Source organism: Rhinolophus sinicus, chromosome 14, assembly GCF_057876585.1.
Source record: "Rhinolophus sinicus isolate RSI-liver-muscle chromosome 14, RSI-T2T, whole genome shotgun sequence".
Taxonomy (NCBI): Eukaryota; Metazoa; Chordata; class Mammalia; order Chiroptera; family Rhinolophidae; genus Rhinolophus; species Rhinolophus sinicus.
In genome coordinates this window covers 15,679,236-15,692,961 of record NC_142514.1, presented here as the reverse complement: position 1 = coordinate 15,692,961, position 13,726 = coordinate 15,679,236, and the positions used below count along the sequence as shown (strand labels likewise).

The following is a 13,726-nucleotide window of genomic DNA, read 5'->3' as shown; positions in this document are numbered from 1 at the left end:
CATTTATGTAAAAAGCAAAAACTTTTAAAAGCACTTACCACTGGATCAGACACCTTAAGCCCCGAGGTAACGATTTAATGGCCGAGTGAGGCTCCAAAGTCCACACGCTTCCCACTGCACTGCACGCTGTTCTCACCTTCCCACCAGTTACGCCACCTGCCCCCATCCTGCTGTGCACATTTCCCCATTGCTGTCACTCATTCCGAGACCGGGGGAAAAGCCCCCTCCATCTTCATCTTCCAGCCAGACCACCAACATAATGTCTCTTAAATCTTACTGAGAATAAAACCTCATTTAGGGAAGAACTGACTACACACACGTAAACTCTGATTTTTAGAAGCAGATTACATACATGTGTTTATAGTAACATAGTCTGTTAAGAGCCATTGGGAAGGAACAAGTATACTGTTACCTACAAGTTTTTACCTTACGTTGCAAAAGGGACTTTGCAGATGTGATTAAATATTTTGAGATGGGGGAGGTGACCTGGGTGAGCCTTAAGTGAAATCACAAGTACCCTTATGAAAGGGAGATTGAGGAAGATCTACCTAGAACACAAGGTGATGAGGGAAACAGGTTGGCGTAATGTGCTTCTGAGGTGGAGGAAGGGACCACAAGCCAAGGATACAGTCAGCCACTAGAAGCTGCAAAAGGCAAGGAACTGAAATCTTCCAGCTCAGAGCCTGCTGTGCTCATGTGTTACAGCAGCAACAGGAAATGAACCCACACCAGTGAAGTCACCTACAGCCTCGATCTGCTCTTTAGGGAGACTGGCCCAAACTTAACACCAATAAATACCTTGGACAGAAATGCAGTTAGCACACGGCCATGGAGGGAATCTGGAGATAAAGCCAGATGATGACCCACCGGAGAGAGGCCTAACCCAAACAGTGTCGTCCGTTTTCGCTTGAAAATTCATTCAGTTTCCAATATCCATGTGTGTGACCTATAGCTTCTCGCCTTTGGCGCACTCACCCCACAGACCAGGAAGCCCATTGCTTCAATAGGACCCCCTCAATCCTATCTTCTGACCTCACCAAACCATTTTTCTCCTTTATATAACACACTCCTTAGGTAAACACATACATAACTCTAAGGGGAAACAAAAAAAGATAGGATTAATTTTATATGAAGTTTTATTCTCAAAATATAAAAAAACCACCACATACCGAGACTAGGACGCTCTCCCACAGCACTTCCCCTCCCCGCCCCCGTCTTTATGAAGAACACAGACTTCCCACTAATGGACAAGTGCCTCCGTAGCTCAGTCACTCGAAGGAGGTGACCTCTGTCGGCCACCTGCCGATGGTGAGCTCCAACCGCGGATTGGGAGCCAGACGCCAGGGCCAGTTCCTCAGGAATCTAGTATTGCTAGGACTTTGCTTACGCAGCAGAAGACACATACGTGAGCTTCTTCCCTTACAGGCATCAGGCTCAGATGCTTGGGGACTGCTGCGCGGGGACGCCTGGGGTGGCCTGGCGAGGCAGGGTGTACATGGCCCCCAAGAACTGATCTGCAATTCTTCCTGCTTCTCGAAGCCCACTCAGCAGAGCACCATGGACTGTGGCTGGGTAGTTACGGATTGTATGTTCTCCAGCAAAGAAGAGTCGTGGAATTGGCTATTTCAGGAAAAAAATTAACAGAAAATCAGCAGGTTGCAAAACATCCCTTTACTCTTGTGTTTGAAAATGTCCCTTAGCAGGCATTTTCCCAGAAGTGACAGAAGTAGAAAGGGGACAATAAAACTCAGCCTGGCCTTGGTTCTGGAGTGAGGCTTAACTGCACCTTTTCTTGTTCATGTTTAACTCGGGGGTACACGCAGTTCTAACGCTTCCTCTGCCTCATGCAGTACCTACTGGGGGTTCCTTGACCACTGTGAACCACAGAGGATACAGCATTTGTTCTCAGGGAGGCTTTCGCTGCTCAGCTCAGAGCAGGCCTTACACAAGGTCCTGAGAACACTTAACTACTGGAGCAGGGTCCGGCATCGTCTAGAGAAGGACCCAAGGTTATTTCTCGGGCATGCCATCGAGGCCCCTAGTGACTGGGACCCTACAATAATCCTAGGAGCCGTATCCAAATGGGAGTAGCATTAAAAATGTTCTGGCTTTGTTTTATAGGGTCAAAAATCTGAATAAGGAAAGAGTTATTCACTGGTTTATACTCTGGACTCTTTCACTCTGAACACAGACTGCCTAGATTTACAAAGCGAAAATGTGAGAAATCTGACAGATGCTACTGCTCCTCCCCTTTCCTCTGCTTTAGATTATCTAAAAGGTCCAAGGACAGAATGACTACAATTTTAAAAAATCAGTGGCATCATTTTTACACTGAGATTCTGAGATACTAGTGTTTTTCCAAACAAGCACAGGTACAGTTTGCCAGTTTCTCACCTGTGGGGCACCTGGAATTGAGGGGCCGGGAGTGATTGGCTGAGCCATTAAATCATAGTCGTTTCCAGATGATCCTGCGGCGACGTAGGAGTAGGAGCCCCGGGCCCAGGGATCGGCACGCCAGCGAGACACCACAGTTTCCTTGGGCTAAAGGAAAAGTCAAGAACAGAAGTTATTACCGGATACCAAGGACAAGCCCGTCATCTCTGAAAGGTGGAAAGGCTGCGGTGAGTGGGGATACGAGACAGAAAGAGGCAACAGACATGAATGTTGGCCCAGCGATGAAGGCTGCGGCTTTAACATATACCATAACGCCAAACGCCTTCTTGACTATGAAGCCAGAGGTCTTTCCAGGACTTGACCTCAATTTCCTTTTACAAACTCACATGAAGCATTAATATGCCTCCTCTCAAAACAATCCTAAGGGCCCAAATGTGTTTCAATGGGCCTATAGAAAAAAAGCCCCACGAGATTCTTGTAAGACTTCCCTGGGGAGTTTGGCCACTTTCTCTGAAAGGCAGGGGGTGCTACGATTCCACGAGCAGAAACAATAGACAAAACAAGCAGACAGACGCAGCAAATAGCCTTCTCAATCCCCCAGCCCACGTACTAGGGGCTTTTCTGAATCCCACTTAGGCATGAACTCCAAACATGAGGCTTCATGTAAACCCAGCACAGAACTCTCAATTGTAGCTGAAACTCCTGTGCTATTTAATCTGAACCCAGATCCCCGCCCACGCCCACCCACCTGCTTACCTGGGGCACTGCACTGCTACCAAAAATCCCTTTGAGAATGGCCAGGCATCGGCCAACGATCACATCATCACTTATGTTTTCCATAATGCCAGCAGCTTCTCCTGCTACGAGTGCCAGCAGTATTGGAGCTGGGGGAACAGAAAGGACAGTGCTAGGGTTCCCTACAGACTTTTCTCAAGAACCTTCCTAACAGGCCCCACATTATTCTCATGACGAGTACGTAAGGGAGCTGGCAAACTAGTGAGTGAAGTGTGACTCGTGCCTGGCACTGCTTACGACTGCAGAATACGGAAGTCCTGAAGATACAACCTCAGACCTTGTTAATAAAAGAAAACTACTAAGTATCCCTATACTCAGGCAAAGAATTCTTAGCGCTGACCACTGTAGTCAGCTCTATGACCAGGCCCCTCCAAGCACATCACCCTTCCCCAGACACTTGGTGAATATTTATGCAACAGGCTTATGGGATTGGCACAGTGCTAGGTGCTGGGGCTATAAAAGCTATAAACTAGACTACATGTTCCGTAGATTGACAGGCAATCACAAATACATGATGATGAACTATGACAGAAGCTAGGAAGACAAACACAGGATACAGAGAAAAGCATACAGGGACGTAATTATCTGAGGCAGTGGAGGTCTGTGTGCCTGGAAGTCCTCTGTGAAAGAGTGGCACAGGTCAATGGACGGCTGGATAGAATGTGTCATGTTGGGAAGGAAGAGAAAAGCACCCAGGCCCAGGCAACAGCACACGCAGAGGCCCTGCCGCAGAGCACAGCGTGGCGTTCCAGGCTTCTAGGAGAGCAGACACGTGTGACGGGAGACCAGGGCGTGGGGACGGGGGTGAGGGGCAATGAGGAAGCCGAAGAAGCAGAGAAGGGCTAGATTACGTGGGCTTTCCTAGTGGTCACAAGGGAAAGCACCCAAAGACAGAAGCAGGGCTAGTAGTTAGTGGCTGCTGCCAACTCAGCAGATAAGAGGAGAGTGGCTTGGACTGGGAGGCGGGGGGTAGAAAAGAAGAAAATAGGTCTGAGAGCGACAGGCTGGCAATGACAGGCCCCGAAGCCTGGATGGGGAAAGGGAAACAGCACTCAGCTGCTGTCAAGAGCAAGGTGCTCAGGGAACAAAGCGCCTGCTCCGTGCGGTTGGTGGCCCTGGCCCTGTGAGGGATGTGTCTGTATCAGGGATGGAGAGCGCGGGGTGGGCGTCCGACTGGCTGACTACGTGTCTGCATGTCAAGGCCGTGGGCCTGGACACGGCTGCACAGCACAGTGTCTTACATCCTTTTCCTGGAACGAGGTAGGCTCTAAATATACTTTTGAAAAGCCTCTGTGTAGGACCAAGAGCAATCCAATCACAGAAGAAAGTGCAATAGGAGGTAGGAGTTTGATAACTACATTGTAACGGGAGTGACCAAAGGTTCAGGGGTAAGTCAGATACAAAAGTCTGAGAATGAGGAATACAAGTTCCCCTTCGCAGGACGCCGCCCTGGGCTTGTCCCTCCTGGCTGGTGGATTCTTCCTTGATGTTTTCTTTGTACGGTCCTGGGCTTTCACCCTACTTAGTGCCCTGTTCTGAGACTGCTACCTCCTCACTGTATCCCCCCCAAGTTAGCTGTAAGCTCCTTGAAGGCAGGTTTTTGTTTTTATTTCCTTCCATATCCCCCGCACCTATAAGGGATTCCAGGAATTGTCTGCTAATGAAAAAATCAAGACATATATTTGAGAAAAACCAGAATAGTCCTAATTCTCTATTCCTATAAGGATATGAAAAAGATTACAACTAGAAAGCAGTTACCTTTATACAGGTTCCAGAAGAGGAAGAGCTCGCCCCTGCTGGCAGTCGTACTGCCCACGTGCCCAAACAAATTGACACTCGGATCCCAGAACACCCGGTCAAAACACAGCACCACCTATTATAAAAAAAGGAGCACACGAGCTGGTGACAGCTCAGAGAACGTGGCTTTAAGCATAGCTGAGCCTCAACAGGAAGCACTTCTTCCTCAGACCTTATTCAAGTTTCTTCTACTCTCGGTGTAAGCCTAGAAATCCCTAATATAAACATGTTACTTAGGATGAGCTCTCTTTTTTACAGGCTTGGGTTTGTGAAGTGACCCAAAGACTAAGCTCTTAGGGACACTTTATATATCCCCAGGCAGTGAAGTGAATGAATGGACAGGTCTCACCCTGACATCCGAGTTGAGTGCAGAGCAAATGTATAACAGTGCAAACCCCTCTGCCGTCGAACTGCCGTCCGAATGGAGGGCAGTCGGACGGATCTGTGCGGTGGGTGCAGAGGTGCTGAGGGCAGTTACCTTGTTGAGGTTGCCAAATCCCATCCTTTGGACTGCGGATGTTTTCCACTCCGGAAGAGGCGGCACAAACTGAACAGCAGGTGGCTGCTGCTTTAACACCCCCAAGGGGAGGGTACAGAGAACTGCATCACATTTATAAATAAAGGTCTGGCTCGTGGAACGGGTGTTCACAGCTATCACTTCACATCCTAAAAGGGTTCAAGGGAAAAGACCAGCTGGTGACAAGGACGGTGCTGTGAGGACTAGGGAGCATTGTGCGCGGCACAACCTGTGTGCTCTCCCAGCTCATTCTCTGTGCAAGTCGGTCCATTCATTTTTATAGAAGAAAACTGAGGCAGAGGTGAAGTAACTTGTCAAGGCCACACAGGAGAGAAGTGCCAGGATTCAGACCCTAACAGTCAACTTCAGAGTCGATTTTCACCACTGCACTTCCCTGCCTGCTTGGTACATGGCTGTTCTTCTGGACTGAGAAAAAGACCTGATCATTTACCAATGTGTAGTAAAATTAGACCAAAATTAGAGTAAACAGTTTGTCCCAGGGGAACAAATACCGCCTCCACTGTGGGGAGGTGCTCGCGCACTAAGGACCGAGAGGAGGAGGACACCTGAGGCTGTGATGCAGGCCAGCGGGCTGTGACACAGACTGTTCTGGAGAACGCAGGGATGCTCAGCTTGCCAGAACATGAACGTGCTCACGGGGACCACAGAAAAGGCACTGAAAGTAGTTTATGTTATGCTTCATTTGTGCTTGAGCTTTTTCTTCAGTAAATGCCTGTTATCTAATTTTAAAAATATATGTAAATAATATGAGAACTCAGGACATGCCCGTTTTCTGTGGCCACAGAACTAGGGAAAATGACACAAAAGCTATTCTCACTGTTCCTCACCTGCCTGCAAATTGTTATTTCAAGGCTACAGATCTTCTCAACACCATCAGCTAGAAGCTGCCTCCTAAACGGAAAACTATTACAGTGGTTATAAAAAAAAAATATTGGTGGTGATCTCAGAAACTCTAGAAAAGGGGCCACAGAGGGCAAAACCGGTGGCGAATCTCCACGTGTGATGCAGGAGCCTCACAGATAGGGGTGGCTAGTTACCATGAGGCGTCCAAGACTGCTAATTCCAAAGGTGGGGGGACAATGGGCTCTCTGCACCCCTCATTCAATGTACCTGTAACCAGCAATGCGCTCTAAGCCCCCTGCCCCAGGAATCAGGGCAACTCCATGTCTGACGTCAGCTCACTAGCAGGACTGCCCCCAGAACCGGAAAGTAGGCTGAGTCATTAGCTCACACAAACAGAGAAGCCAGAATGGATCCAAAGACCAAGATGCAGATGGTGAAATACAGGGGTGGGTCCCACTGGAGCCCAAGGGCCCAAATCCTGTATTTAAGAATATACTTAGTAAAATTAGATCCAAACTCACTGGCTGTTATTATAATACCAAACTAATTCATGCACAAATTGGAAACTAAAACTTGCCTTAATTTTCTGATTTATGCAATGATGGGATTAGACCCTCCAAAGGCTCCACAGGCCCAATCCTTTTATAAATACAAAAAAATTTTTTTTTTAATTTAGGAGTCACTGTCTATAAGACATGCTATCAGGAAATGTTACCGCGTATATTTTCTATAGGTCAGATTCAAAAAAGATCAGTACTATATTTCAGAGTAAGAGATTTCTCTCACCGGTAAAGTAGTGACGTACCTGAAGCCGTGTAGCGAACCTGCCGAACTGCTGTGTTCAATTTAATGTCCAGGCCTTCTGCTAAAGCCACAGGTACACACGAGTAGCCATTCCTCACTGTCAGGTGGCTGCCAGTAAACTCAAAGTCATCATCCTGAAGAGGAGAGAAAAGACATACTTTCACATTTTCTTAATCAATTTATGCCACTTAGTAATTCTGAGTTCTATAAAATAACAATAAAAACACCACCTTATAGAAACTGTAAATGCTAAGGCAGAAGTACAATCACTAATATGCAGCTGCAGATGCCCTAGGAAACTGAAGGGAAAAGAAAACAAAATGCCAGAATATCCCAATGGCTATCTTTGGGGCAGTGAGATTAGGGCAGTTTCTTTTTCCCCTAGATTGAGTTTTTATCACCAAACCCAGACTGGGGGTGAGAGTGGGATGGCTGCCGATTCAGTAAATTCAAATGATTAGATATCACAGAAGTTTGGCTTCTGAATGCATTAGAGTTGGTAGGATATCAGATTCACCATCCTCATTACACTTTCTTTTACTTAAGAGCAAATTCAGTTTTTATTTCTTAAACTTTATAGGTTTTAAAGTTGAGGAAGACTTCCAAAACTAAAGTCAAAGTAGATGAAGGCCCAAGATATTCCATATAGTAAAACAAAGTCAAGATTTGATCCGGAAGAATTCCCCAATCTTATTTCTTTGAATTTACTGAAAAATTTTTTATATAGAGGAACTTTTGAAGGCTAGTCAGTATTTCTAGTTTCACAAAATTCCTGGGGAAAACATATCACAATTCTTAGGAATTAGATAAAAATACTGGGCAGAAAACAAAACTCTCACCCCTTAGTGACTGACTCATCAGCTCCCCATACGGATCAGCTCCAACCACCCACATTCAAAATGCAATATGATTACAAATGGATACATACTGAAACTTCAAACAATAAATCAGTGACTAGGAAGAGTCTAATTTAATATTTACATGAAAACCCATAAAACAACTGGGAATTCTGTAAGATTTTTATCACTAACAAGTCCAATCCGCCCTGTAATTCAAATATTAAAGAACATTAAGGTATAATCTAAAGATTAAGAAGTCAAAATCTTACTAGAAAAATGTATAATTAAAATGAAAATATGGAAGTAAAAATATAGTATTTATTTCTATACAGTCTTAAGTCTGGCCAAAGGCTCAGATTTAGAGATTAACCCATTCAATATCTAAGAAGTCTTGTGACCAGCTGAAGAGTAAATCACACTTAAACTATTTAAGAATAATGTAACAAAAGATGTGTAAGACCTGTACACTGAGAACTATAAACTGCTGAGATAAATTAAAGAAAACCTAAATAAATGGAGAGGTCACGTTTGAGGATTAGAAGACACTATTAAGATGACAATCACCCTAAATTTATCTATACATTCAATGCAATCCCAATAAAAAATCAAGGAGGTATTTTTTTGTAGAAATTGGTAAACTGCTTCTAAATTTTTTTATGGAACTACAGAAGACCAAAGATAGCTGAAACAATTTCAAAACAGCACAAAGTAGGGTGGCCCGATGGCTCAGTTGGTTAGAGCACGAGCTCTCAACAAAAAGGTTGCCGGTTCAATTCCCGCATGGGATGGTGGGCTGTGCAGGCTCTGCCCTCTGCAACTAAAGACCGAAAACGGTGACTGGACTTGAAGGTGAGCTGCGCCCTCCACAACTAGATTGAAGGACAATGACTTGGAGCTGATGGGCCCTGGAGAAACACACTGTTTCCCAATAAAATTAAAAAAAAAAAAAAAGAACAAAGTAGGAGAACTTACACTACCTGATTTCAAGATATACTATAAAGCAATAGTAATCAAAATAGTGTGATAGTGGAATATGGGTAGACAAATGACCAAAAAGAGTAACCATAAAGAGACTCACACATGGTCAACTAATTTTCAACAAAGCTGCCAAGACAAATGAAGAAAAGGGATGGTGCCAGAATAATTAATTAGATAACCACATGGGAAAATATGAACCCTACTCTCACCTCTCACTATACAAAAAAATTAACTCAAAATGTATCATAGACCTAACGTAAGAGCTAAGTCCACAAAACTTCAGGAAGAAAACAGAAGAAAATCTTTGCAACCTTGGGTTAGGCAAAAATTTTTCAGGATGCAAAAAGAACAAAGCCTAAAAAAGTTAATAGGATTTCGTAAAATTAAAAACTTTTGCTCTGTGAAAGATACCATTTAGAAAATGAAAAGGCAAGCTGTAGACTGGTAGAAAATATTTGCAAAACATAAAATTAGACAGAGAAATTGTACCTAGAATTTAAAGAACATAATAAACTCTCACAATTCAACAAGAGGACAACCGGATTTTTTCAAGTGGGCAAAAGATCTGAATAAACTTTTCATCAAAGAATTGACATATGAATGGCCAGGAAGTACATGAAAAGATGCTTCACACCACCAGTCATTAGGAAAATGACAATGAAAACCACAACAAAATACCACTATACACCCATGAGAATGGCTAAAATTTAAAAAACTGGCAGGACCAAGTATTAGTGAAGATGTGGAACAACTGGAACTTGCATACATTGCTGGTGGGAATGCAATTTAGAAAACAGTTCAGCATTTTCTTATAGAGCTTTATAAAACTCTTCCCGTACGACTCAGCAAGTTCACTCCTAATAGGTATTTATCCAAGAGATAAGACATGAATGTTCATACCCACTTCCGTCATTTATAGCCAAAAAATGGAAACAACCCAAATGTCCATCAATGTACCAGTGAATGGACAATTTGTGGCATAAACAAAAAGGAACAAACTATTGATATATACAACACAATGATGAATCTCAAAAACTTCTGCTATGTAAAAAGAAGTCACACACAAAAGGTTATACTGCATGATTGTATACTGTATGGTTCAACTGATACGTAATTCTAGAAAAAGCAAAACTGTAGTGACAGAAAGCAAACCAGTAGTTGTCTAGGGCCAGGGGCAGGAGAGCTGAGGAATGATTGATTACAAAGGGGCAAGAGGGAACTTTTAAGGATGGTGCAAACGTTCTCCATCTTGATTGTGGTAATGGTTTATGACCATATAAGCTGGCAACACCAAATGGTTCACTTAAAATAGGTGACTTTTACTATATGGAAATTATCTGTTAATAAAGCTGTTTAAAAACACATATAAATTAAGTTTCTCTTAAGAGCCCTCTCAAAAACACGTGTAACAAATAAATGATATTTTACCTGATCCCAATGTTTCAGGGAGAGCGTGGAAAGAGGTGTGGCATTCGCAAATTCAAGATTTGCAAAATGCCAATCAAGTATTTGTCTGTCTCTTGACGAGAGATATACATCACTGCAAAATGAGAACAAAGGAGCATAAGGTTTTTAAAGGACTTTACTATTACTCTCAATGGGCTGGTGTGGATGGTTGCAGTAACTGCGTGGGACCCTAAACCTGGGACTGTGTCTTATGTGAAGAAATTCTAAGTCAAAAAGTAGAACCTTAGTTGTCTTATTAACCCCTTTTATTCCTGGTGCCCAGAGCAGTGCCAAGCTTACTACATAAAGCAAATTACAATCAGGTCTCATGGGGGGTGGGGGTGGGAGACTTCTTCATTCTGTTCTGTTGCATTATAAAAGCATATTCGTTGTAAAAGTTTGTTTTACATTTTGAATAAAGCATGGACTTATTTTAGCAAGAATGGGTAGCATCCCTGACTACAGAAAGAGTAGACAGATACATGTGGAGGCCAGATACAAGACGGAACACAGTATCAGCATATAAATATTCACTGTTAAAAATCCAATGGAAATTAAGTGTAACACTTTCCTGGTCTCCAGAATTATGGAAATTTAAAGCAATACCACCTTCTCTGCCATTTAGAGAAGACAATTTTCATTTACTGCATTTTTACTCACATGTTGGATTTTATGGAGAAAGGTTATTTTCAAAAACAATATATTTAAGTATCTAGGACACTCTTGCACATTGAAATATAAGACCAGGGGATTTAGGAATCTGACAAGCACAGCTGACATTGAACAACATGAGGTAAGGGCGGTGACCACCGCCAACCCCATGCAAATACCCGTTATAGCTTTTGACTCCCCCAAAATTTAACTATTAATAGCCTCCTTTTGACCGGAAGCCTCACTGATACCATAAATACTCGATTAACACATACTTTGTATGTTATGTGTATTACACACTTTATTCTTACAATAAAGCTAGAGAAAATTATAAGAGAAAATACATATATTTTATACAGTCATGACATATCTTTTTCTTAATTTTTTCGGTATTTCTAGGCTACATCGTTATCTGCACGTTTCTTCAACCTGTCACAAATCTGTAAAAATTTTTCCAATATATTTAATGAAAAAAATCCACATGAGTGGACTCAAGGGTAATTGTAGTCCACATGCATAGGTATCTTTCATTCATTAAACAATTTAAAATCCATTCATTGAACACAAATAAAAGCCCATGGTGCTTTACAATTGTCCCTCTAAATCTAACAAAGAACAGTAACAGCTATCCTTCTGAAAATTTGTCTGTTTTTCTTACCTTGGGGGATTGGCTTCTAATTCTTGAAGTTTTTCTTCTAGCTTTCCTTGTGTTTCAGCTAACTCATCATATTCCTGATAAAATTAAGAGAACCGGGTTGATCTGGATATGTCAGAGACCCACCCAGTTATTTATGCCACCAAATGGAAGGCCTGGAACGTATCCCTGTCCAGGTCATATCTACAAGTGTCTCAGCTTACGGCTGGGTCAGGGCTCAGGGATGGCTGTTACTGGAGAGAAATTACAATGTGAGCCTGGAATTAAGACTGGGGGTGGGGGCATGAAAAAGAATAGCAACTACCACTTCCTGTGCATTTCCCGGTCCCTAGCATGGGATAATCACTGTAGATCTCCTACATGTGAGGTATATTATATTAACACCAGATGAGGTGATTAAGGAGCCCAAGGTCGGGAAATACTAAGTTACGGTTTTCAACCAGTTTGATTCCAAATGACTTTGGAGTCCATGTTCATTACCATTATTCTAAACGGTCAGGGATAAACTATGACAGAGGGCGAAAATGAGATGTAGGTAAGCTAAAGGATGAGACTGTGAAAACAAGGTAGGAATTCTGCGAAAAAAGCAATCTCAAACTAACCCATGACGTCGCCATGGCTCCTGTGTACCAAACCCTCTTCCCCCCCCCCCACAGGCACCTGTGATTGGCTAGCGGCTCTCTCTCGCAGTTTCTCACATCTACGCTACCTGAGGACGCCACGTGAGTATACCACACCTTGCACAGGGCAGTCAAGTCCCTGTGTTTACTTTTCACTAAGAACTCTGCAGTGATATCTCGGGGTGGCTTGACTTCAGATGCTTCTTTGTATTGCTGATGGAGTTCTTTAATTTTCTCCTTCAAATTTACCATCTAAGAGGGAAAAATACAAATTTACCATTCCGGAGGCAATTCATCTCCAAATTACGTGCTTTGGCTCCTCCTCTAAACTGCTGTTATACCAAAACAGGGCTACAACGCAAGGTCCTTAGGGTTCTTAATTACCTCTTCTACATCATGACATTTTAGAAAGGGAAAAAATCCTATATGGCTCAACATAGAGGTATGAGTATGTATCAGAAAACCAAGATTGGCTTTGTCTTCCAACACGAATGGGAGGACCGGGAGTCTCTCATTAATTAAAACACACACACACACACACACACACACACACACACACACACACACAATTTAATCTCCAGGAAATACTACCATCAATTTAACTTAAACTTGTTGTTTTGAGAAACATATCATCATGATTTGTTTTTTTAAATGTATAAAAGGTGAAATCATCACACAAAGCACTTTCTGGAACCATTCTTAATGTTAGTTTTTCAGGTTTCTAGTGGTACTACACAGTACTACGTGACGGTTAAAACTTGAGACTGGGGGCCCACAGCTCTCTTCTCTCTTGCCAGGTGGCCATTCTCTGGCCACTCTCCTCATATTATTGGTACCACAATCTATGAAGAAAGCGTGCCAGAAACCTGTTCATCTGATAGGATGAAGAAATGAGGCACAGAGTGAGGCAAGAATCCAGTCACAAGATGCACCCCGATTTTTCATTATTAAGATTCCCCCAGGAGCTGCCCCACTTTGTGTTTTCTCCCCAAGCTGGTGTTATGTTTGCAGCTGGCAGGATGAGGAGAAATAAATGGTTTCCCAGTCTGGAGCCAGGGCTCTGAAGGGTGGTGGTAAAGAGCCCTCAATAGATACTCCTTTGGGGAATGTCCCCGTATTAGCATAGGTGGAATCATCACAGCAATGAATTATGGTCCTGGCTGCTGACCGACTGTCTTTATCAGTGGGAACTTGACCCCAGGACAGCTGATTTCCCTCTTATGCTTTTAGAATTCAGCAGAGGGCACAGGGCCCGCTGTGCAACAGCCAAAGGGTACCTGACAAAGGGAAGATCTATTAATATTTCTCCTGGCAACAAGTTACCAATAATGACATACTGAAGACTAATAGATAAAACAGTGCCTTT

At 43.2% G+C, this 13,726-nt stretch overlaps 1 protein-coding gene across 2 annotated transcripts in view; it reads right to left on the bottom strand.

Annotated features, from left to right (window-relative positions):
- Positions 1-1,118: 1,118 nt before the first annotated feature.
- KDM1A (lysine demethylase 1A) overlaps positions 1,119-13,726 on the bottom strand; it is a 53,317-nt gene continuing 40,709 nt past the window's right edge. For both annotated transcript variants that reach the window (XM_088790472.1, XM_088790473.1), the window contains 9 exons: positions 12,478-12,612; positions 11,744-11,817; positions 10,417-10,528; positions 7,173-7,305; positions 5,465-5,652; positions 4,948-5,062; positions 3,151-3,278; positions 2,395-2,541; positions 1,119-1,620 (listed from right to left, as the gene is read on the bottom strand). In XM_088790472.1, the coding sequence (XP_088646598.1) occupies positions 1,435-1,620; positions 2,395-2,541; positions 3,151-3,278; positions 4,948-5,062; positions 5,465-5,652; positions 7,173-7,305; positions 10,417-10,528; positions 11,744-11,817; positions 12,478-12,612 (1,218 nt within the window). In that variant the 3' untranslated portion in view covers positions 1,119-1,434. The remainder of the gene's footprint in view (positions 1,621-2,394; positions 2,542-3,150; positions 3,279-4,947; positions 5,063-5,464; positions 5,653-7,172; positions 7,306-10,416; positions 10,529-11,743; positions 11,818-12,477; positions 12,613-13,726) is intronic.